This window comes from Coenobita brevimanus, chromosome 102 (assembly GCF_032717465.1).
Source record: "Coenobita brevimanus isolate Jiangsu-jjx chromosome 102, ASM3271746v2, whole genome shotgun sequence".
Lineage (NCBI taxonomy): Eukaryota > Metazoa > Arthropoda > Malacostraca > Decapoda > Coenobitidae > Coenobita > Coenobita brevimanus.
In genome coordinates this window covers 36389824-36413942 of record NC_137055.1, presented here as the reverse complement: position 1 = coordinate 36413942, position 24119 = coordinate 36389824, and the positions used below count along the sequence as shown (strand labels likewise).

The 24119-nt window shown below is 40.9% G+C and overlaps 1 protein-coding gene across 1 annotated transcript in view; it reads right to left on the bottom strand.

Annotated features, from left to right (window-relative positions):
* Positions 1-896: 896 nt before the first annotated feature.
* Positions 897-24119, bottom strand: part of LOC145415360 (post-GPI attachment to proteins factor 6-like) — a 42869-nt gene continuing 19646 nt past the window's right edge. Inside the window, exons 5-15 of the mRNA XM_080284647.1 lie at positions 18460-18587; positions 17887-18182; positions 13483-13613; positions 13108-13347; positions 12175-12306; positions 11308-11519; positions 10625-10769; positions 8921-9136; positions 4257-4481; positions 3437-3583; positions 897-1163 (exon numbers count right to left, since the gene is read on the bottom strand). Of these exons, the coding sequence (XP_080140773.1) occupies positions 897-1163; positions 3437-3583; positions 4257-4481; positions 8921-9136; positions 10625-10769; positions 11308-11519; positions 12175-12306; positions 13108-13347; positions 13483-13613; positions 17887-18182; positions 18460-18587 (2139 nt within the window). The remainder of the gene's footprint in view (positions 1164-3436; positions 3584-4256; positions 4482-8920; positions 9137-10624; positions 10770-11307; positions 11520-12174; positions 12307-13107; positions 13348-13482; positions 13614-17886; positions 18183-18459; positions 18588-24119) is intronic.

Below are 24119 nucleotides of genomic sequence, written 5' to 3'. Positions count from 1 at the left end.
TACAGGGATGTACGACATTGGTTCCTGTGTGGACACCACAGCTGCTCCACCCAGGATGCACAGTGTAATCATGTGTAGGCTCCTCCTCAGCATCAGTGGACTTGAAAAATTGCTTAAACACTTCAACTGCACTGTCTGAAACATCTTTGCAATAAAGCACAATGCAATCTCTCCATTACATCAACAAACATCCAGCATTACTAGTCACTGTATATGATGTACTGTAATATCAAACATATATCTCTAGTCTTAGTTACCAGCAATATAGAATCAGTATGTCTTTATAAAGCTGTATAAAACTATGATGTGCACACTGCAAATGCTTTAGTTCTGTACTATACAAGGAGTCTGAAAACATCCACCTTCATACACTTTTGTGCTGTTTACAGTTGCCAGTGAGACTATGCTTGTAAATACCATTAATATATTAGAAAATATAGTGGAATGAGGGAATGGGCGAGAAAGGTGAGTGTGCCATTTGTCACCCACATCTCTTAAAGAGACGGAAATCTTTGACAATGCCATGCTTAAATAGAAAAATAGTGGAATGAGTGTGTGTGCAAGATGAGAGAGAATCAAGGCCATATTTCTGTCAGGTTAGGAGGCTCCCCAGCACCTCTATCCTACCAGTTTATTTCTACATATAAGAGGTTAATATTTTCTTGTGTGTTATTTGTGCAAACTGTCAGTAAGAAAAAGGCAAAAAAAATACATAAGAGAATATCAAGACAGAACAAGCACATTAAATAAAAATAATAATAATAAAAATAATAATAATAATTATAATAACAATAATAATAATAATAATAATAACAATAATAGTAATAAAAATAATAATAATATTAATATAAAAAGGCACTAGAAACCCTCCTAAGATCACAAGACCTAAGACCTCACTACTCATCCTCTTTATCTGAAGTTTGGGACTCCTCTTCATTATCTGTGAGAAGGAAATCAACATCAGACGTGACATGGAAGACAGGAGAAGACGTGGTGTAGTCGACTGTGGCCTCCCCGACATCTATCAGCTCAGCATCATCACTGGCCAAGGAGGGTGAGTGTGCAAGAGGCTGGCCCGAGGCTGGTGGAGGTGCGGGGGGCCGGGACGGAAGCAGGAAGACCAGGGACAAGGCAATCACCATGTGCCAGCTGCTGTGCACGTACTGTTCACACAAAAAGGAAGTATAAATTAAGAGAACAACCTTTGGAGAGCATTGTCATAGGCATCCTGAATCTATTTTCTACTAAACAAATGGGTGGATAGATATGCACATACTGTACTGTATATACGGTACAATACAGGAACTGAACGTACAGTCACGACTCGATTTATGATTGGGTTACGTCAAGCAAAACTGATTGCACACCAATAAATCGTAAATCGATACTGATCTAACATGGGTTCAAGATGGATAGGTTGGAGTCAAGGGCCATGTAACCTAAAATTCCAAAAAACATTTCTACCACCAGCCTGAGGTATGTCACTGGCCAGTCTGTGCACCAAGGGTCCCCTTCCCCAAGACTGGAGGACAGCTGGAGGGCCTGGACGAACACTCCACGTCAAAGGAGGTGATGAACAATGAGAACAAAGCAGTGAGGCTAAGGGGAAGCATAGTGGTGTGGCTGGTAGGAAGCAATATGAAGAGGTGGCAGGAGAATGATGCAGTGAGGCGGCAGGACAGCAATACAGTGTTTCCCATGTCACAAGTTTCAGCATTTCACACAAAAAAATTCTCTCTCCACTTAATATTGCACATTGCACTATTTGTCATGCACTTGCACTGTTATTTTGTGACAGTGATGGTGTTTTGACACACATGTAGGCATGGGGTGGTATATCTTGGCTAAACCATATGACTCTTTGGCTTGTGCAGTGGAATTGTGTGCACACAGGATCATCACGTGCAGCCATTGCAAAATTGTACGTGATTTTTGCTATTGTTAACCCGAAGCTGGGTACTGTACTACCAGGGCTGGATAAGCAATTATAAGCAGAGAAAAAAAATCACTGATTAAAATGAAAATATTTTTATTTTAAATATAATAATATGCATACTATCTATCACTTTTACCTAAAAAGTTACAGACAAATAAACAAACTTACAACACACTGGAGGTTCCAGGACATATTCCTCGCCATTCAGATATGACTTGTACTGAACTTGTCCCAGAGCTTCTCACTCAGTGGGAATGTCAGCTTGGTATACTTAGTGAGTGAATATACTTCTTGTCATTCTTTATATTTATATATGTCTCTGATAACGGTATTTTGTACTCAGCCTGTATTATTCGTCATTATTACATCACTTAATTTGGTGTACCAGTACTGTATTTAATTGGTTACTGTGGTTTTACTAATACAGTACATCTTTTTAACGTAAGCACTAGCTGGCAACTATTCCCAAACTTTTATAAAAAGTGAAATGTGAATAATGAACTGGAAAATTTTTAAAAAGTAAAAAAAATTGATTGTAATAAAAATCTGATTAAAAAAAAAAAAAAAAAAAAAAAAAAAAAAAAAAACTGATTTTAATTTTAATACAAAATTCAGATTTTTTTCCAACCCTGAGTACTACTGTATACAATATTAGTTTTCACTGATCATTATAGTGATCTCTCATATACTAGACGATCATATACCGGGTCATGACTGTATACAGTATATACAGGGTGGTGCAAAAGTAGGCTGACATTATTATGTTTGATTATGTTTGCAAAAGTCTTATGTTACGGTATGTAAAACTCTTATGTGTGTCACAGTGTGGCTGACACTCTAGGAATGTGTCAATGGTGAGGGTGGACACTTTGAACACTTACAAGACTAAAAGTGTGTCTTTTGTGTTGGAATGATAAATGTCAACCTACTTTTGCACCACCCTGTAAGTATACTCCGTTACATGATGCCCCTTTATGCGTTACCCCGCCACAGTTATGTAAAAAAGTTAACACCCTTCCCTGGTTATGTGATGGGTTTTGTTTTTTAAACAAATTTTTATTTTATTTAGATATATAAACTGTTTTTTGACTTAGATTAATGTATTTTCATCATAAGTGGGGTGAACGCTGTCATTTTGGGGTACAGCTTACAAAGTTTGATTTTTTCCAGACTTATTATTGGTGATTTTCATATTTTATTTTTGGCTTCAGGTATGCTATAAGCAAGCTTTTAGGCTTAGTTCAGCTTGTTTCAAAGCTATCTGGGGGGTATAGGTGAGCTAGAAACTTGTTTTTGGACTCATTTGGGTGGATTTTGGACTTGGCTGGAGGGGGAAATCCCAAGGCTCCTCAAATGCATCCCTGTTCTTTCTACGTTATAACGTCCCCATATAATGATACCCCGGCTCAGTGGTGGGTTTTCCCAAACACATCCTATCGTTACAGCGGGGATGACCTATACATAACATGAAGTACAACACAAACTAAACATTCCTCTTACCCTGTAGTTATCCTTGGTTTGTAGCAGTGCAAACATTATGAGACCGATGAGGGCCAGAGTGAGACCAATAGCACGACAAAGGATTTGCCGGGGTTCAAGTGCTGGCCATGACCCCTTCCACCACCGCCGGTACAATACATGACACAGCTGTGGTGTGGAGGCGAGGGCATGCACTTTACTAGGTAGAACACTAGCATATGGCAGTCTACAATCAAAATTAACTATGACTTTATTAATGACTCTGATACAGTTCACTTTTTAACAGATATCAGACATAAAATAAACACAATACTGTACCTCTAAGAATACTAATTCCTTCAGTAAGATACAGTTCACTTTTTTACAGATATCAAGTACACTTTTTAACAGATATCAGACATAAAATAAGCATAATATTGCACCTCTAAGAATACAAATTCCTTCAGTAAGATGATGTCTGTCTATATCTTATTCTTGGTATAACCAGGTAATTTCATGCTGCTTATTACAGGCCTTTGTAGTGAAGGGATAAGAAACCGTTAACCCTCTTGCTATGTACGGTCTCCTCTTGGTTGAATGAATCTTTTTTCTTTTTACCAGATGAAGAGTCAAGAAAAAAAGAAAAGAAAAATAGGACAAAAAAATCCATAAACCACTCTACAGGTGTCAATTCACAAAAAAACTGTTGTGGGCTGAAGTTTGGGGGGAAACCAGACTGCAGATAAAAATTCCAAAGGGAAGTTATTTAGGGAATTAAGGATGTTGGTAGGCAGAGGTTTGAACCAATTAAATAAAGCATCAATATACTGAAGGAAAATGAAACGAGAATAGCAGATCTAACCGGGATGGCTGCAGCAATGGCCATGGGTAATGTGAATGAGGCAAGGGCAGTGCGACTGTACTGGACAGCTGGAGCGATGACTATAACTCCAAGTGTGTGGAGAGCCGGCCGGTACTCACACCCCACACCACCCAGACCCACCACTGTCACCCAGAAACACAGCAGCGAAAAGAAGAAGTCCGTGAACTGCAGCACCTCGTATTTTGTCACACAGTACGACACCACCTGTATATGATGTTTGTTAGGTTGTTTTTTGATCATCATTACCACCAACATCATTCCAATCCTATTTCTTACTAATAAACGGGGTAAGTAGGATCCAGAAATAGCAAAAGATGCAGAGCGTGGATGCATGGTAAGTAATCACATCCTACACCTCCCAAACCCACCAACATCACCCAGAACACAAGCAGTCAAGCAGTGTAAAGAAGTCTGTCAACTGGAGCATTCTGTATTTCGTCACAGAGTATGTCACTCTCGTAGCTGATATATAATAACTGTACTCAGTTCAAATGCAATGGTTGAATAGAAGGAGGGAGGGACGGGAAAAAGTTGTCCATACAAGGAGGGTTGAAATGTTGCAGGAGGATGGAAAAACGGTAGAATATAAGAGAGAAGTGGAGAAGCAACTGAGTAAATATGACTAGGAGCAGATGGGGGAGGTGGAAGGGGAGTGCAAGATATTCACAGAAGAAATCTGTGCAGCATGTGAGGTGGTGTGTGGGGTGAAGAGAAGATGAAAGGGGATGCAGGGAAGAGCATGGCAGAACAAAGAGGTGAGACAAGCTGTGGCACAAAAGAAGCAAGCATATAGTGGATGGATGGGAAGCAGAAGTGGGAAGAAGTTGAGAGACGGAAGAGTTATATGTAGAGAGGAAGAGAGAGGTGAAACGATTAGTAAGAGAGAGAAAGAAGACAGTGGATGAGGAATTTGGAAGGAATTTGAGTGTAAAATGGAGGTAAAGTGAGAAAATGTTCTGGAATGAAGTAAAAGGAGTAAGACAGGGCGATAAAGAAGTTAGTCAGGGAGTGAAAGATAAAAATGGTAGACTGCAAGTGGAGAAGGAAGAAGTGAGCAGATGGAGAGAACACTTTCATGAACTGTTAAACAAAGAGAATGAAAGTGATGCGAGGACAAGTGGCTAGGGAATGGCTGGGAGGAGGAGGGAGATGAAAAGAGAGGAAGAAATCAGTAGGATGGAAGTAGTGGAACCAATGAAGAAAGTCAAAATGGGGAAAGCCCCAGGAATAGATGGATTGTGTGGTAAAATACTGAAGCATGGGGGAGAGATGGTAGTAGAATGGACATGGAAGATGTGCAATTTGGCCTGGGAGGAAGGTCGAGTCTAAGAGGATTGGAAGTTAGGTACAGTATAATAATTTCCCTGTACAAAGGAAAAGGGGAAAAGGAAGTGTGTGGTAATCAATGGGGAATTAGTCTTCTTAGTGTAATAGGAAAAGTGTATGGTAGGATACTTATAGACAGTAAGAGAAATAACAGAAGAATTATATAGTTGGTGAAGATCAGGGAGGTTTTAGGAAGGGAAGAAGTTGTGTAGATCAGATATTCATTCTTGGGCCTTTAGTGGAAAAGTTTCAAGAGAAGAGAAAGACGTTGTATGCGGCCTTCATGGATCTGGAGAAAGCATATGACAGGGTAGATAGACAAGGATTGTGGAAAGTATTAAGAATATATGGAGTAGACGGGAAGTTGATGAATGCCATGAAGAGTATGTACGTGGGGGCTAAGGCTGCAGTGTGGGTTGATAGTGAATTGAGTGAATTTTTTTATTTGAGTGTTGGACTGAAACTGGGATGTGTCATGTCTCAATGGATGTTCAATCTGTATATGGATGGGGTTATAAAAGTGATACAAGATGGAGCAGTGGATGTTGGAGCATCCCTTATGAGTGAGGGCAGCATTTGGAAACTCCCTGTACTGCTGTTTGCTGATGATACTGTATTATTTAAAAAAAAGACAAAAGGAAACTGCAAGGCTTGGTGAATGAGTTTGGGAGTGTGTGTAAGAAACGGAATCTAGAGGTGAATGTAGGGAAAAATAAAGTTATGGTCTTCGAGAGAAATGAAGTCACTGCATGTACAGTGAGGCTGGTTGATGAGGATATGGAAAATGTGAGTGCCTATAAGTACTTGGGTAGTGTGATGAGTAAGGATGGAAGATTGGAGGATGAAGCACTTAAAAGGGTACAACAAGGAAGAAATGTTGCTGGTTCATGGAATGCAGTGATAAGAAATAAGGAGGTGAGCATGGAAGTAAAAAGGTCGCCGCATGATAATTGTTATACCAATTCTAACGAATGGAAGTGAGACTTGGACCTTGTTGGAGGGACAGAAGTCAAGAGTGTGAGCAGTGGAAATGAGTTTTTTTAGAGAAGCATAGAGATAGACTGACAAATGAGGATGTGAAGAAGCACTGTGGTGTGGATGTGCATGTGACAGAAAGCATTAGGAAAAAATACATTGAGGTAATTTGGCCATAAGGAGAGCATAGAGAGCGAGAGACTAACGAGGAAAGTGTATGTGAGTGAGGTGGAGGGGGGGGGGGAGAGGGAGGGTAGGCCAAAGATGAGATGGGGGGATGAAGTGGTGAAGTAAATGAGAGAGGGGGATGTGAGCTGGGAGCAGGGCAGTGACATGGCAGAGGACTGGGTGACATGGAGGTGATTTGTTTGTGGCCACCCCTTACAGGATTAATGTCAGTCATCCCTGGGAGAGAGGTTGGGAGTTGTTTTTGGAGTTGGAGGCCTTTATTTTTATTTATTTTTTTAGATAATAATTCTCTCCTTTCAGTGGGCAATTAGGAATATTATTATTCCAGTTGTGTATATTCTGACTGCAGGGAGGTGGGGGTGCTCACTTTCCACTCACTCGATGTAGTGCTCGTCCTTCCTTCCTCTTCTGTCTTTCTTTTCTTCATTCTTTCCACTTCCTTCTGCCTATGGATGACTTTACACTCCCTCTTCCGTTTTTCTTTCCTTATTCTTTCCCCTTCCTTCTGCCTATGGGTGACTCTGCACTGAGTGACATGCCAAATGGTTTCCTGTACACAAGGAAACAGTTTACTATGCTGGGTGGTAACCATATAACCAAGTTATGGCGCCTGGTGGTTTAGTGGGTAATTATGGCGCTCCAATCAGACTGAGCCGGTGAAGGTTTATATCCAAGGGGTGGCTGGGCTTTATTGCTCAAGTAATGCCACTCAGGGATGAGTGAGGCTGGTCACTCTCATCTTAAATGTCAGGGCCAACTTGCCTAGACCCGGGCTCCTATGCTCCTCATGGGACAACATAAGATTGGATGATGGATGGATGGATGGATAGACTAGAGATACGAGTAGTTATCATCATCATTCTAACCCTGTTTCTTACTAATGAATAGGGTGGGTAGGATCCAGAATTAAGAAATGGTGAACATGAAAGCAGGCTTAAGAAAAAAAAAAAATAGTACCAATTTTACCTGATGATCATACTAATTTTCATCATCAGTATTACCACCATTCCCTAATTTCCCAGTATCACATAAAATGGGGAGATCCAGACCATGGCCCTAAAAGCAAAAGTAAAACCAATGCCCAAGACATACAAATTGATATATAAAACTTCTTCACAATAACAAGACCTTTTATTTCTTTTTCCTCTAGCAACCACCAAACCATTTATTCAGCTTATGAATGACCTCTTTGACTTAAAAAAGGAAGAAGTAATGTATACACAAAACTGCAATGAGAAGTGAAGATAACAAATTTAGCATCAATACTCAGTAATACCCTTTTATGTAAAGAGATTATCTGGAAACACAAAGCCTACAGTATACCACATACAGCATAAGAAAAAAATACTCTCTCTTCAATCTGGCTAAGCAACATTTATTTCATGGAAGAGTTGGCAGGCTATACATTCACATACACACACACACACACACACAGCTTATAAAAGGCAGTATTCCATGCTTGCTTGTGTCAACCTTTTTTGCACTAAGGCTACTGTCCACATTGCAAGGTCTCCCACAGGATTCCAATGAAGACAACTGTACTTAATGTGATATGTTCCCTGCATACATTTAGCTTGTCATCTAAACTTTGCTAGAATTAGCTTCTGGTGCTTTCAGAATAAACAGCTGGGCAAAAGCTACCAACATCAATCATTTTCGACTATATCTTATTCAATGCACTCTGAACAAAAAACATACAATTATCTTCAAGTATGGTACATACTGACTGGTAGGTTTTCAAAATTCCTCTCATACAGCACTTACGATCAACAACAAAATTAGCAAGACAGACCTCACATTAGGTAGCCTATTTTGCTGTATGACGAAGATCAAGACCTGGCTTTAAGATATTACTGTAGTGATGTTTTCTTCAACTTCACTACTAATGAACTGAAGCAGTTTGGTATAAATTACCATACCAGTCCAATATTAAACCTTGTATGGCGCTGTGGCCTCAGGCTATGCTATGACAGTCCAGATCATTTAAGCGTACGTGACTTGTCAATGTCCCTGGCAACATTACATGGATCAGATACCATATGGTCCTCTTCCCATTTGGTGCTTTAAACAACTTCATCACCAGGCACTAAAAGCTCATGATTCAAGAAATTTTACACAAACTTAATCATGTGGTAGGGATGGTACTAGCTTACCTCATTGTCGCATGCATGGTAGAGGACGGAGGCGATCATGGTGGCGGTGAAAAGGAGTGCCTGTGAGTAAAGTCTGCGACGAAGTGCGACCAGTGCCGGAGGAAGGAAGAAGAGGTTGCTTAGGGTGAGGAGGCACACACCAGTCACCACGCTGGCCCAACCATGTGCTTCATCACCATCTTCACAGCCCCACCCTCGCCAACCTTCACGACACACCTACCACGTCATCACAATTAGATACTGTATCAATAATACAGTATAAGAATGAGCATATAGGCAGGGTGGTGTTTATTTCCTTAAATATTATGGCTAAGATAAAAAAGAAAACAGATCAAAACATGGACCAGGATGAAAACAAAGAAAGGAAACCAAACTTTACAAAAAACACAAAACAATAATACTGTATACATAATATAAAAATATGCAAAACCAACCACAAATGATCCGATCTGAAGAAAAAATAAAATGAAAGCCCAACAATTACTGCCAGATAAAATAACAAAGCCCAAACTATGAAGTAAATTGACACATAGCCAAATATAGGACAGGAAATCAGAATGATGTCCAAATTCTTACTGAAGTAATATGCCTAAGACTGCAAACTTATCTACTAGGTTCAACATTTCAAAGTACAGGAAAAGTTCCATCTATCTACTTATCTATCTATTTATCCATATCCTGATACCTTGATCCCAGAAGGTAGTAAATGTTAAAAATGACATACTTGGCCAATCAGTAGTAGTTGGCTGGCTACAATACACCTAGGCTTTACTAAGAGAAACCAAATTAATTATATACAAGAAATTAGGGTTTCAAATCTAAGCCTTGTGAGATATCCAGATTCTTCCATATATAAAACACACACACACACACACACACACAGGGGGGCTGTGGAATATGGTATAAAAAGTTAGATACAGCAAGGCAGAAGAAATTAATCCGTAAATTTCTTACAAGCTTTTTGATATCTTTAATATCTGAAACAAGCATTATCTGTCAAGTAATATGTTTACATTTTTTGAAGGCTTTGGCTGTGCATGACATGTGTGCTCCCTTTTCACTCATTGATGGCAACAAGTAGCATGGGCAGTTTTTTTACTGACCATATATGCTTTCTGTTGCCAACCTTTACCTATACCCTAAGGTCTGAAATCAGATCAATTTTCTTCTAGGTCAGCAGCCATCCACAGTCATTAAGTTTCGCTTACCCAGCCATCCACAGTCATTAAGTTTCGCTTACCCAATAGAACAGAATGTTGAATTTAAATGTGAATGTGATTGATTCCCCTGGCTAGCAGTGTTGTGCAAACTCAGCTACCAAGCTTTGGGTCTCAAACAACTCCCACATACATCAGTACAGTACTTCTCACAGACAAATGTTATTACCTGCATCCTCTGAAATTATCTTCAAATGCACACCTTAAAACATTACTTCAATCATGAACCACTTGTGCTTGGTATTACATTTATGTATTGGTTATGTGATCAACACAAGTGATTATGAGATAATGGATTCTATAAGGAATGGAAGAGTCTTTATGAGTGAAAAATATTATATGATTATTTTGCAGATTAATAGTTCATGTTCAGTGAAATTTATGCATCTGCTCCTGGCTGTGGTTATTATTGTTGTGTGCTGTTATTGACAAGCCCTAGGTTAAAATGGAAATCCACAACTTGGGTAATGTAACATTAGATACTGACACAACTTGTAAAGAAGAACATGCCCCGATGAGTCTCTTGGCAGAGGCCATGTTCTCCACAGGGACTGTCACCGGCAAACACACATGGCTGTGTTCGCACATCAAGGCTTACCATTACTTGGCTCACCATGCATGTCGCACGCACTCTGTTGAAGTGCAACAAAGAATTAATATATACAATGTTTCAGTAAGACTGAAAAGAGAATCATATTATATACCAACTAATTCCACAATCTATAAGGTCTCTCCAAAGCAGAATAAAGTGTCAGGTAGTACCACAGCTAGCTGTCTTCATTATTAGTGTCATCATCATCATCACCATCATCATCCTATTCAAAACAATAAACAAGGTGTGGAAGACTCTAAGATTATCATCACTATCATCATCCAATCCTGTGTTGCCCCATGAGAAGCATAGGGGCCCGGGGCCAGGCAAGTTGGTCCTGACATTTAAGATGAGAGTGACCAGCCTCACTCATCCCTGAGTGGCATTATGTGAGCAATAAACCCCAACCACCTCTTGGATGTAAATCTACACAGGCTCAATCCAGCTGGAGAGCCTTAATTACCCACTAAACCATCACAAAAAAGCAATTAAGAGAACAATCAACATAGTCCTCCAACATTATGTTTTGCTTTCTAACACCTCTTTTTAGTAGCCACAATAAAACAGAAGCAACTCACCCTCCATCATAGCACACCAGCTGAAGTGCAAGGTACCATGTGTCTGGCTCTGGGAATGGTATGAGTATGAGGTCCTCCACAGTTGTCTTGGAGCGTGAAGTGACATTGAGGGTGAGCTGCTGCTCTTCACACGTCAGGCTGCCATGGATTACATCAGGTGGCCGACCCTTCCTCACGCACCCCACCACACTTATCAACTGCCTGGTTGCATTCTGGAAAAAAAGTCAACAGTCACCATCATCAATACCATCATCACTACCACCATTAATATCACCAGCTTAGTCATACTTCTCACTAATATATAAGGTGAGGTATGATCCAGAAATAGGGGAAAGAATATGTGAAATAAATATACAGAATAATCCATATAGCTAGTGGTTAGTGAAATGTATTCACCTGACAAGTGAATGAAATTGAATAATAAAGAATTCAGCACATTTACAAGAATATAAAACAATCAGTTCATATGCAACAGTAGGGTACATACTATAACAACCAATCCTATACTGTCTTACCATCTTTGAGATGTAAGGCCCAAGACCAATATACTACTGCCTAGTATACTGAACTCTTATAGTCATGACTCAGTGGAGGTCTTTTTAATTTTACTCAGGTTACTGCCAGTTTAGGAGAGTGAGATGTGTCTGGCTGAAGAGGGGTTTGACAGAATTACAACAAGCCACTGCAGCAAGGCAACATGTATCTACTGTTCTATTCAGGCTATGCCAAAAGATCTAACGACTTTTGAGGACACCTCTCTGATAGAAGGGGTTAAAGGCAGATCAGCCTACTCCCCTTGGTGGAATTACATGACCAAAAAACCTAGTCACCTCACTGTAGGGCTGTCAAATTTCATGGGCAGCCTACCATGAGCAGTTCATCAAGAAGGATGTTCATACTGAGGGTTCCTCCGATGTCAGTGAAGGGAAGGAGAGTGAGGTGAGTAAAGACAGGCGGCCCTCGCTTCACAGACAGCCATGTGCTGTACCATTCTCGCCCCTGCACACAGAAAAAGACAGGAGGTAAGAGAGGGAGGGAGGCTGAAAAGCAAGCTACTAAGAAGGCTTAATCCCCTTTATTATAATGACATCTTTTATACTTATTATTGCTACTACCAGACATTTTAATTAATCTTGGAAGACAACTTTCGAACTCAACAGAGTAGAGCTTCATTAACCTCTTCACTATTAAAATTCTTCCTTCAGTTTGAGAGAATGGTCTGGAGGTATCATGATATAAAAAAAAAAAAAATACTTTCACTGGGCTGAATGGCTTTATCATATCCTATGCACCACTGTACCACTTATTATGAAGGGTCTACCAGTATGGTGAAAAACAGAAACAGTCAAATCTTTATTACCAACTTTGAGTATAGAACTGTGGCCAGGCAAACGTTTTACAGAACAATCAAGCACAGGGTGCCTACCTATGCCTTACATAGCATTGCATGATCAAACAACACATGAGCGTTCTGATTCCATGTGCATGGTAACTGTGTCACTCAAACTGATGCCTACGAGCCACCTGCCCACTAGGAATATTAAGCTGCAAGAAGATTTAACTTGAAGATGAGTTAAGTCTAAAACTAAAGACTTAAAAAGTGCATATTGATATGTTTGATGTGCTGGAGTGCTGCAAGATTATGAATGAATACCGTGATACACTGCAGATACCACAATATCACATTATCCTGTTTCAAACTTAGGCACCTACTCATCAACATTATCATACCCCAAAACCACATATACATGCAACACTCTGCATAGATATATCCTACAACAATACACAAGACCAACCAACCTGTATCAGAAAGGTATCTGTGAAGTCACTGGCATGTTTAATGCGAGCCAGTGGTAGAATGGGGTAGCAGCGGTGTCCCTCAGAAGAGAAATCCACATCATGCATCATGTCTTCCTCCTCCTGAGAGGTAATCCGTGCCATTACCAAAGGAGACTTGTGGGTCACGTTAGGCCACACCTCCTCCCAGGTTACTACACTTGAGGCACCATTGGCTGGTTTGTTATCTTTCTCCTGAGTTGACTGGCTTTTGTTGGAGAGGGGTAATTCAAAGGTTTCCTCACGAGGTGACCTGCTAACTTTTTCGTGCATTGGTGTGGTTTGCTTCTCAGGAGTGGATCTGGTTGGCCCCTCTTGGGTGTTGTGTTCCTTATGCACAACTAGCGTGGAACTGTCTGGTGATGCAGTGGCCACAAATCTCACTTCCTGCTGTGACGACACTGTGTACTCTGTAGCCTCAACTTCTCGCACATGGGGCACTAATTTCTTGTATGAACTGCTTGTACACTCTGAAAAGCACCAAAAACTATGATCACCTCTGATGCCTTGCTCCTTCTAGGGACAGAACCATCTCCATACTACTTTATACAGCGTTTAACCCCTGCTAGGCTGCTTCTTTGTAAGGTAGTTTACCTCCCCTGACTCATTATCATATAACTAATGTAAACTGAGCCCTATATGAGGCTTGCAGCATGACCATGTATACCTTCATTGTGCCTTATTATGAGGCCTGCCGCTCGGAAAGGGTTACGGGGTTTTCTAATTACAGTAAGGTCCCGGGTTACGTCAGTATCGACTTACGTCAATTCAAGGTTACGACAGTCGGTCCGTGAGTGGAAATTTTAAAATATAAGAAAATAAAGAAAAAATACATAAAGCGTGGGTTTTGAAGCGTTGCTAAGTACCGCGAGATGTCTCTGGCGTTTTCCCGCCTCACGCTTAACTACCAACAATCGCTCTCAGTCTCAGTGCTACCACCGCCTGATACAGTGATACCGTCATTTTCTTGTGTTTTTCGCCATCCTGATTCCAAGATGCCTAAGAGACAGCTTCCTGGTGACCATAACGACTCCAAGAAACGCAAGACCATCACATTACGTGAAAAAGTCGATATTATTAAGCGTAATGAGAAAGGAGAAAAGGCATCAGCAATCGGGCGTGCGCTTGGGATGAGCCGTACTACCGTAGCTACCATCCTCAAAGACAAGGAACGTATCTTGACTCACGTTAAAGGTGCAACTCCCATGCAATCAACTGTGATTACCAAGCAAAGATCGGGACTGTTGATTGAGATGGAACGGATGCTAATGCTGTGGATTGAGGACAATAATCAACGGTGCATGCCTCTGAGTGAACAGTTAATCTGTGAAAAAGCACGCACACTCTACCAAGACCTTAAGAAAGAAAAAAGTGAGGAAAGTGAGACCAACGAGACATTTGTGGCATCAAAAGGTTGGTTTACTCGTTTCAGGGCTCGAGCAAACCTAACCAGCAAAAGAATTTTCGGAGAAGCAGCCAGTGCAGATGACGATGCAGCAAAAACATTCGTTAAAGAGTTGGAGGAGTTGATTGAGAAGGAAGGCTACATTCAGAACTTATATTTAATGTTGATGAAACGGGACTAAACTGGAAACGAATGCCTAACAGAACCTATATTGCTAAAGAAGAAAAAACCATGCCAGGTCACAAAGCATCCAAAGAGCGCCTAACGCTACTTTTGGGGGGAAACTGTGCAGGCGATTTCAAGCTTAAACCGCTACTCGTGTACCACTCCGAAAATCCAAGAGCTCTTAAGGGGATCCTTAAAGCTAGCCTACCAGTTCATTGGAAAAGTAATTTAAAGGCTTGGGTGACTAGTGCAATTTTCATTGACTGGTTTTCAAAGTGTTTCGTGCCAGAGGTTGAACGGTATTGTGCTATGAAGAATCTGCCATTCAAAGCTCTTCTCATTATTGATAATGCTCCTGGTCATCCTTCGAGCCTGACAGAGTTGCACCCTAATGTAAAAGTTGTGTTTATGCCACCAAACACAACATCAATCCTACAACCCATGGACCAAGGTGTAATAAGAGCTTTCAAGGCTTACTACCTGAGAAAAACATTCAGACAGGCAATACGAGCAACAGAAAATGGTAAAGTAACACTCAAAGAATTCTGGAAAGATTTCAACATCTATAAGGCAGTTAAAAATATTGGAGAATGTTGGGCTGAAGTGACTGAGACAAATATGCACGGAGTGTGGAAAAAGTGTGCCCTAACCTCGTAAATGACTTTAAAGGATTTGATGAAGACAGTATAAACGAAGTCAAGCGCAACTGTGTGAAAATTGGAAACGATTTAAATCTGGACATAGACGAGAGTGATGTACATGAACTTGTTGATTCACATGATCAAGAGCTGAGTAATGAAGACTTGCTATACCTAGGAAAGCAAATGGAAAATGATGAAAAAAGTGATGAGGCAGAACCGCTAAGACAGTTTAAGATTAAGGAAATGGCAAATGCTTTCGACTTCCTAGAAAAAGCAATGGCTGCATTTGAAGATCAAGACCCAAATGCAGAGAGGTTTGCCAAAGTGTACAGGGGAATTAAGGATGCAGTGTCCTGTTATCGTCAAATCTATGACGAAAAGAAATATGCCGCCAAGCAGTCTTCAATTCTCCAGTTTTTCAAGCGAACTGAACACCGAGCCACAACTTCACCACCAGTTGCTACCTCATCCTCATCGTCAACCCCTGACTCCCTATCTTCAGCCCCTGACTCCCCTGCTTCAGCCCCGGACTCCCCTGCTTCAGCCCTGGACTCCCCTGCTCCGGTCCCTGACTCCCCTGATGCTGTGCCTTCCACATCGCAACCCCAGTAACGAGTCAAGTTGATGTCAGAAGGTATGTAGTGACACATAGTATGCATCTTTTATTACAGTACCATACAGTAATCGGTCATTTTATCACTGAAATAATTTTGCTGTCCGAGTGAGAAAAAAAAAAAAAGCCATCAAACTTGATGTTAGAAATGCTTACATTATCGTGCTGGTAATGATGTTATTTCATATTTTACGGCAGTAATTTACAGTAAACTTTATTGTATGATGAAGTATGAAAAGTGCTTGAATATAGGAATAAAATGTGTGTTGGCAGTGTGCACGTGTGTAAGGACGGGAGAGAGTGAGGGAGCGGCAGCCAGACTCAGTTGTGGGTGAGGCAGTGGTGGCGTAACTCTGCTGCCATGACGATGAGAAGTGCTGTTACCGCAGCGAGTGCGGTACTGTGACGAAAACTCTTAGCTAGTACAACTTATATTTTATTCAATAAATATCATCAGTTCAAAAGACTATGTTTCTTATACATACCTGTTATAAGATTATTACATGTATAGTATGCAATGTATGGTTGAAAAATCTGTAAGATGCATTGCGGTAAGCATAATCATACGACGTACTGTATAAAACTCGAGTTACGTTCAAAATCGGCTTACGTCATGTCTCAGGAACGGAACTCTGACGTAACCCGGGACCTTACTGTATTTTAGTTCATCATCATCATCATCCTCTCTGTCTGTCTATCTGTCTCTAATACTTCAAACTGTTCAACTGTTGTCTTCCATGCAACATAATGATCTTCCTCTACCAGCGCTTCCCTCAACCTCACTTCTGATGACCCTCTTTGACTCTGTATACCTCACACAGACAGCTATGTTTTCATGAGTTTGCCTTATATTCATTGCTAGTTACATCTTCTCAGAGCTGGGCATTTCCGTAGTCACTTTTGCAAACCACAAATTCCGCAATCGCAGAAGTCTGATTTTGTTTGTGGATTTGCGTTTGCGACAAATTTTATGCAAAATTGTGGTTATGTGTTTGCGGAAGTACTTCTGCAAACGCAAACCTGCCCACACACCAGCCTAACCTCTGAGAACTTTGGGCGGTTTGTTTTTATGAACGGCAACATGGACCTGCCCAAGACGGAGTTGACCCAGTTGTTGGAGAAGTCTGGCTGTGACTGAAAAATGAGGACTAATGACATTGGAGCTGTGGAACTGAGGTGGACTAGTGTGTCACTTTGTCAAGTGTAAGCCATGAAGTGTAACAATTTAATACATTTATCTACAACAGCGAATGATTTACCCTTGTTTTGTGGTAAAAAGTCTAATACTGTATAATAATATAATAATATTTACAATATATATATATATATATATATATATATATATATATATATATTAGTTTAACTATAAATTCAGTACTACAGAAAATTTTCAAACTTCATAAAGTCATCTACTGTTAGTCAGAACAGAGTGAATAAAGATATAAATGTAGTGGATGAATAACTAAGAGATGATCTATAACTCCTTCATAACAAAAAATATCATCCTAAACTTAATAAAATCCTCTAATGATATCCAAATAAAATGAAACTGATGATGTGGTACTGAAAGGGATACAAATGGTTTGCATTTGCATCTGCGAAACTGAAGTTCGTGGATTTGCGGTTCCAGAAGGTAATGGTTTAAGTTTGTGGATTAGCATTTGCAGGTGAATATTCGTTTGCGGTGCCCAGCTCTGCACCTTATCCATGGGATGTACAGGTATTTTTATGACGGTAAATGCACAGTCACATGAAAACATAAGAATCTAGGGATCCTTGGGGGAAGCAGTCTAGGTATATAGATAGATAGATAGGATAGCAATGGACCTCCAGCAATTTTCTCTTGATTGTGTCTGCTTGAAATATTGTACTCAAAGAGCTGGCCAAGGAGAAAGTGAATGCAAGGCAATCTGAGGTACCTCTGGTGTGTACCGTGATGTCCAGTTTGGTCTCGCCCTCAGTGGCCACCAGGAGGTAGTAGTAGCCATCAGCATAAGGCCGAGTCACTGTGAACACATAGCTGTCCCCCTCAGTAATGTTGGCCACCTCAGGTTTATCGGGAACATACGTGGGCAGGGACCGGGCACCGAGAGCTAGCGATCGTACACACCATCGGAACATCCTCTCACCAGTCTCACGGTTGACTGCCTGCTCTAGCATCCGGCAGTTTGACACATTCACTTGCAGAAACCACGTGTGAGATGGTACATAAAACCTGGCACAATATACCCTGTTAGCCAACCGACAGTGATATAATAAAACCCAAAACTTACCATTACATAAAGCAATAAAGAAAAAGTAGAATTACAGAATGAGATTATTCAGAGAAAGCAATTCCAATTTGGTAACACTGGCCACAAGTCATATTTACTACTGTACTACACTCACAAAATATAAAAATACCAAATAGTATACAACTGCTTAAATGGAATACTTCATCATAAAAACTAAGGGGGGGGGGGGGATTACTCTCAGCATGTACGATGACTGACCTGTAGTATGAAAGGTTTTCATGCGTGGTGATGGTCTGCCTGCTGCCCACGTGTAGCGTCTTGACACGCCCCTTTTGTGTCCACATAGCTATGGACCCCAGGCTGTACCGGCACTTGTGGATGATACCCTGCATATAAGCCATCAAGTTGTAGAAATTTCAGAAATAATTAATTTTCATTCAACTCTTTTGTTCTGTTGCTTGAATTCATAATCTAATTTTCAGTGACAATTACTGGTAATAGTTTAACTTAGCAATATAAGATGCAATCCAGTTGACAGGTGAACAAATTTCTCTAACTCTTTCATTGGGATGGCAAACCTTTTGACACTAATGTTAGCTTCTGCCAATTACATTATGTACACCAAAGAAACTTTATGGCAGCTGATTTGATTCAGACTCTGATATACGTTTTAACCCTTACACACCAGGTGTTGGTGATAACATTTTAACCCCTACGCGCCGGGTGTCGGCATGGACCAACGCCAAAGGCGTGGATGGAGACCGCCAGGTCATTAGGAACCATAAATGTACTCCCCCCACAGTCTGAAGTGCTTGCCATTTGATCTTGTCACCAAGGGGTAGGGAGAGACTTCTGCCACCCGATGCAAGCGTACTTCAGTCTTCTCTGTGACTTAGCCAGGTGCTGAATTAAGTTTTCTGAAACCTCCTCGTCCGTTCCCGCCTCATACAGCCCCCATGTCCCATCCACCCCTGCCAAACCTATGCCCAAGGATACTAGGAAAGGACTCAGTGATAGTGCCATACGGGATGCCTTGGATGCCACTGTGTCTAGTTTATCTAGAAGTGAAGAAGTTATCGCATCGAGAGCAGAGCGAAAGTCAGGGCTGTGCATACACGCATAAAGACATCCTGTTTCAAGCACCAAAAGTTTATTGTCTTCTTGACGTCCTTACTCACTGAAGCATCCACTTGCAGACCTGGGGATGCTTTCATTTGCAAGAAGAGTTGGTGAGTAATATCATCTTTAATTTATTTCCCTAACTGCTATACACTCCCAGCTATGAAAGTTTGAAAAAAGGGCACCGGTATTTTGGGAAATATCACCGTAGGGAGAGGGCAGCCGTGCCAAAAAATTCGCAGCATCTAGGGGTTAAGAAATGAAATACTGTACTGAGAAAAACAAAACAAATGCATTAGAAATAAATAAATGCCACAGTTAGTGAGAATGTACTGTATACATTATACCAGCATTTCCAACATAGTGCAACAAAAATGTTACTCATATATATACAGCACTAAAAATATGAGAAGAATATGCACAGGTAACTGAGAACTTTACAAGTACAGTATAGTATATACCTAATACTGTATGGGCTTCATAAACACAACACAGGTTCAATGTAATGATGATGAATTGCACAGCAAGTACCAAACCAGTATTCTCAACATATGCATAGTATTAAGGTCATATCACTGATAAATGCTCATTTAACCCCTTAAACGCGGATCGTCTCGTTTGCGACGCTCGGCAAAAAGGACATAACGGCGGATCGTCGCATTTGCGATTCTAGTAAATTTTGAATAACCGCGGGCAAGCAGGCTCCAACTGGTATTGTCTATCAGTACCACCACCCTTTAGCTACAATTAGCATAATTTACCTTTGTACTACTGACCTCAGTTGTTGCCAAGTATCGCGTTTTTCCCCCGTCCTCCCCCCACCACGGCCCGGCCCGGCCAGCCTGGCTGTGATACATGGCAGCGCTCTAAGCGCTCAGAACTGTAAATCTGCGCTCTCCTCTCACAAGCAGTTTATGCTAATAGGAAACGCTTGTTTCCCCAGTTGTAACACTAGCTTTTTTTCTCACGGTTTTCCCCTGTTTAGCGTCAGTTTACCACAGGCTTTCAAAGTGACATTATGGCGAGTTCTAGCTCTTCCGAGTCAGTGCAAGCGGCCGACAGGAACGAGAATAAAGTGGCGGGCGTAAGGCAGAATAAAAAGCGCGCCGTGGTGATCTTTTGGGAAGTAATATGATTGAAAATAATGTAGTATACATGTTTTTAGCTGTGCAAATGGAAATGTTTGTTGAGTGACAGGAAGACCGCTGCCACGGTGCATGTCGGCCGTACGCTCCGTTGATTTTAGCCTTATTTTCAGTGCTTATTGTACAAATACGGATTCCAAACTACCTTTATGTTGTAGTATAAAGTTTACTGTGACAGAATGAGGCTGTGGTAGAGGGGAAACCGGGTTGCTGGAGGTGTGAAAGTGAAGATTTGGTTACCCAACTTTGCAAGTCTCCACAAGTCCTTGGGTAGTCCACGAAGGCTCAACACCTGTCTCTGGAGAAAGTTGAATGTAAGTACTATCTGCCATACCAAGTATAATGTTCTAGGGTTAATCTCTGATTTTTGGCTAATATTTTCCTACAGGTACTCAGACCGCGGTACAACCCCGCCACTCGGGGGGGGGGGGGGGGACTGTTCATGGCCGCGTTTAAGGGGTTAAGGTATCTTTTTATACACAGCTTCTACTTCGTAATACGAATATCTGTGTTTGGTCACGTCACACAGAAATGTGATTAAAAGTATGCTATAAGAAAGAAAAAAACTACCATTACTAAAAATTACACCATCATACTGTACCTACAATGCAAATCTTTCAAAAATTCTATGAATACAAGACAAAACATGAAATTATAAATTTCTTAAAGGGTGTACTGCATATTCACAAGCAATGACTCTTAGTGGTGCTAAGGAAGCAAGCATCTTCAAAGCTTAGTTGCTGCCTGAATATAAAGTACTGTGGCAGTAATCATATTTATAATATAAAACAATTACCTAGAGCACATCCACCATAAAAACTAGAATTCAGTACCTGGGCCAGTTTACCACCTTCAATACAGTGCCATTTTTGGTTAATTTTTGCCACCTCCAAATTATTTTTGCAACTAAAGAAAGCTCTTGTTTTGAAGGGATTTGTAACGGTTATACTTAACCCTCCGGTTAAAAAATTAACCCCTTCAGCATGATGGTCTTCACTCAGTTCTTTTTACCCTCCAACAGTTTCATTCAGGTTAAAATATAACCTCTTACGGTGATGCTCTCTATTAACCTATTCAGTATGGTCTTTTCATACTCTATTCTAGCTATAACCAAGCAATACCATTTAGTCCAAAAGGAGACATCTCACAGTGATAGGTTATGACACAATCTTTCATCAAACCCTTTCAGTATGATGAGATCTTTATTTCTATTATCATTTCTTGTAATAATGATTTGTTTCCTTTTAATGCAAGGTAGAAGGAGCCAAACGCTAGAAGCTGGTGAACTGTTTCTCAAAAACATTATATATAATGCGGGTGTGCGTGTATATATATATATATATATATATATATATACAGTAATCCCTGTACTTTCCAGACGCCCACTTTCCAGACACCCCACTTACCGGACATTGTAGCCCTGGACCTTTGGAACCCAAAAATAGCCAAAAAAAAGAAAAAAATCCCCCCAAAATCTGAATTTTTTCCCACCCGCAATTTGGAAGGAATTTGAGTGTAAAGTGGAGGGACTGTAACAAAATGTTCTGGAAAGAGGTGAAAAGAGTAAGACAGGGTGGAAGTGAAGTTAGCAGGGGAGTGAAAGATAAAAATGGTAGATTACTAGTGGAGAAGGGAGAAAAAGTGAGCAGATGGAGAGAACACTTTAAGGAATTGTTGAACATACAGGATGGAAGTAATGCGAGTATAAGTGGCTGGGGAATGGCTGGGAGAAGGAGGGAGGTGAGAAGACAGGAAGAAATCAGTAGAAGAGAAGTTGTGGAAGCAATGAAGAAAGTTAAATCTGGGAAAGCCCCAGGAATTGATGGACTGTGTGGTGAAATGCTGAAGCATGAGGGAGAGATAGTAGTAGGATGGATGTGGAAGATGTGCAGATTGGCCTGGGAGGAAGGTAGAGTCCCGGAGGATTGGAAGTCAGGTATAATTATTCCCTTGTACAAAGGAAAAGGGGAAAAAGAAGTGTGTGGTAATCATAGGGGCATTTGTCTTCTTAGTATAATAGGAAAAGTGTATGGTAGGAGAGTGGAAAGGTTACAAGAGGATGAGAAAAAGGCAGAGTATAAGAGAGAAGTGGAGGAACGATTGGGCAAATATGAATTGGAGCAGATGGGAGACGTGGAAGGTGTGTGTAGCATATTTACAGAAGAAATATGTGCAGCATGTGATGTGGTGTGTGGAAGGAAGAGAAGACGGAGGGGGGTGCAAGGAACAGCGTGGTGGACTGAAGAGGTGAAACAGGCTGTGGCACAAAAGAAGAAAGCATACAATGAATGGATGAGAAATAGGGGCGTGGAAGAAGTTGAGAGGCGGATGAGAGAGTTATATGTAGAAAGAGAGAGGTGAAAAGATTAGTAAGAGAGAGTAAGAAGAGAGTGGATGAGGAATTTGGAAGGAATTTGAGTGTAAAGTGGAGGGACTGTAAGAAAATGTTCTGGAAAGAGGTGAAAAGAGTAAGACAGGGTGGAAGTGAAGTTAGCAGGGGAGTGAAAGATAAAAATGGGAGATTACTAGTGGAGAAGGGAGAAAAAGTAAGCAGATGGAGAGAACACTTTAAGGAATTGTTGAATGTAGAGGATGGAAGTAATGCGAGTATAAGTGGCTGGGGAATGGCTGGGAGAAGGAGGGAGGTGAGAAGACAGGAAGAAATCAGTAGGATAGAAGCTGTGGAAGCAATGAAGAAAGTTAAATCTGGGAAAGCCCCAGGAATTGATGGACTGTGTGGTGAAATGCTGAAGCATGGGGGAGAGATAGTAGTAGAATGGATGTAGAAGATGCACAGATTAGCCTGGGAGGAAGGTAGAGTCCCGGAGGATTGGAAGTCAGGTATAATTATTCCCTTGTACAAAGGAAAACGGGAAAAAGAAGTGTGTGGTAATCATAGGGGCATTTGTCTTCTTAGTATAATAGGAAAAGTGTATGGTAGGATACTTATTGACAGAGTTAGAGAAAGAACAGAGAAATTAGTTGGAGAAGAACAGGGAGGCTTTAGGAAGGGAAGAGGTTGTGTAGATCAGATATTCATTCTTAGATCTTTAGTGGAAAAGTTTCTAGAGAAGGGAAAGAAGTTGTATGCGGCTTTCATGGATTTGGAGAAAGCATATGACAGGGTGGATAGACAAGGATTGTGGAAAGTGTTAAGAATATATGGAGTAGATGGGAAGTTGTTGAATGCTGTGAAGAGTATGTACGATGGTGCGAAGGCTGCAGTGCGTGTGGATGGTGAACTAAGTGAATTTTTCTCTTTGAAAGTTGGGTTGAAACAGGGATGTGTCATGTCTCCATGGTTGTTCAATCTGTACATGGATGGGGTAATAAAAGAGGTACAAGGTAGGGTAGTGGATGTTGGAGTGGCCCTGGTGAGAGAGGATAGTGTCTGGAAACTCCCTGTACTGTTGTTTGCAGATGATACTGTGTTCTTGAGTGAAGAAGAAGGGGAGCTGCAAGGCTTGGTGGATGAGTTTGGGAGTGTGTGTAAGAAACGGAATCTGAAGGTGAATGTAGGGAAGAGTAAAGTGATGGTCTTTGAGAGAGGTGAAGTCAGTGAATGTACAGCGAGGTTGGATGGTGAGGAATTGGAAAATGTGAGTACGTTTAAGTACTTGGGTAGTGTGATGAGTAAGGATGGAGGTTTGGAGG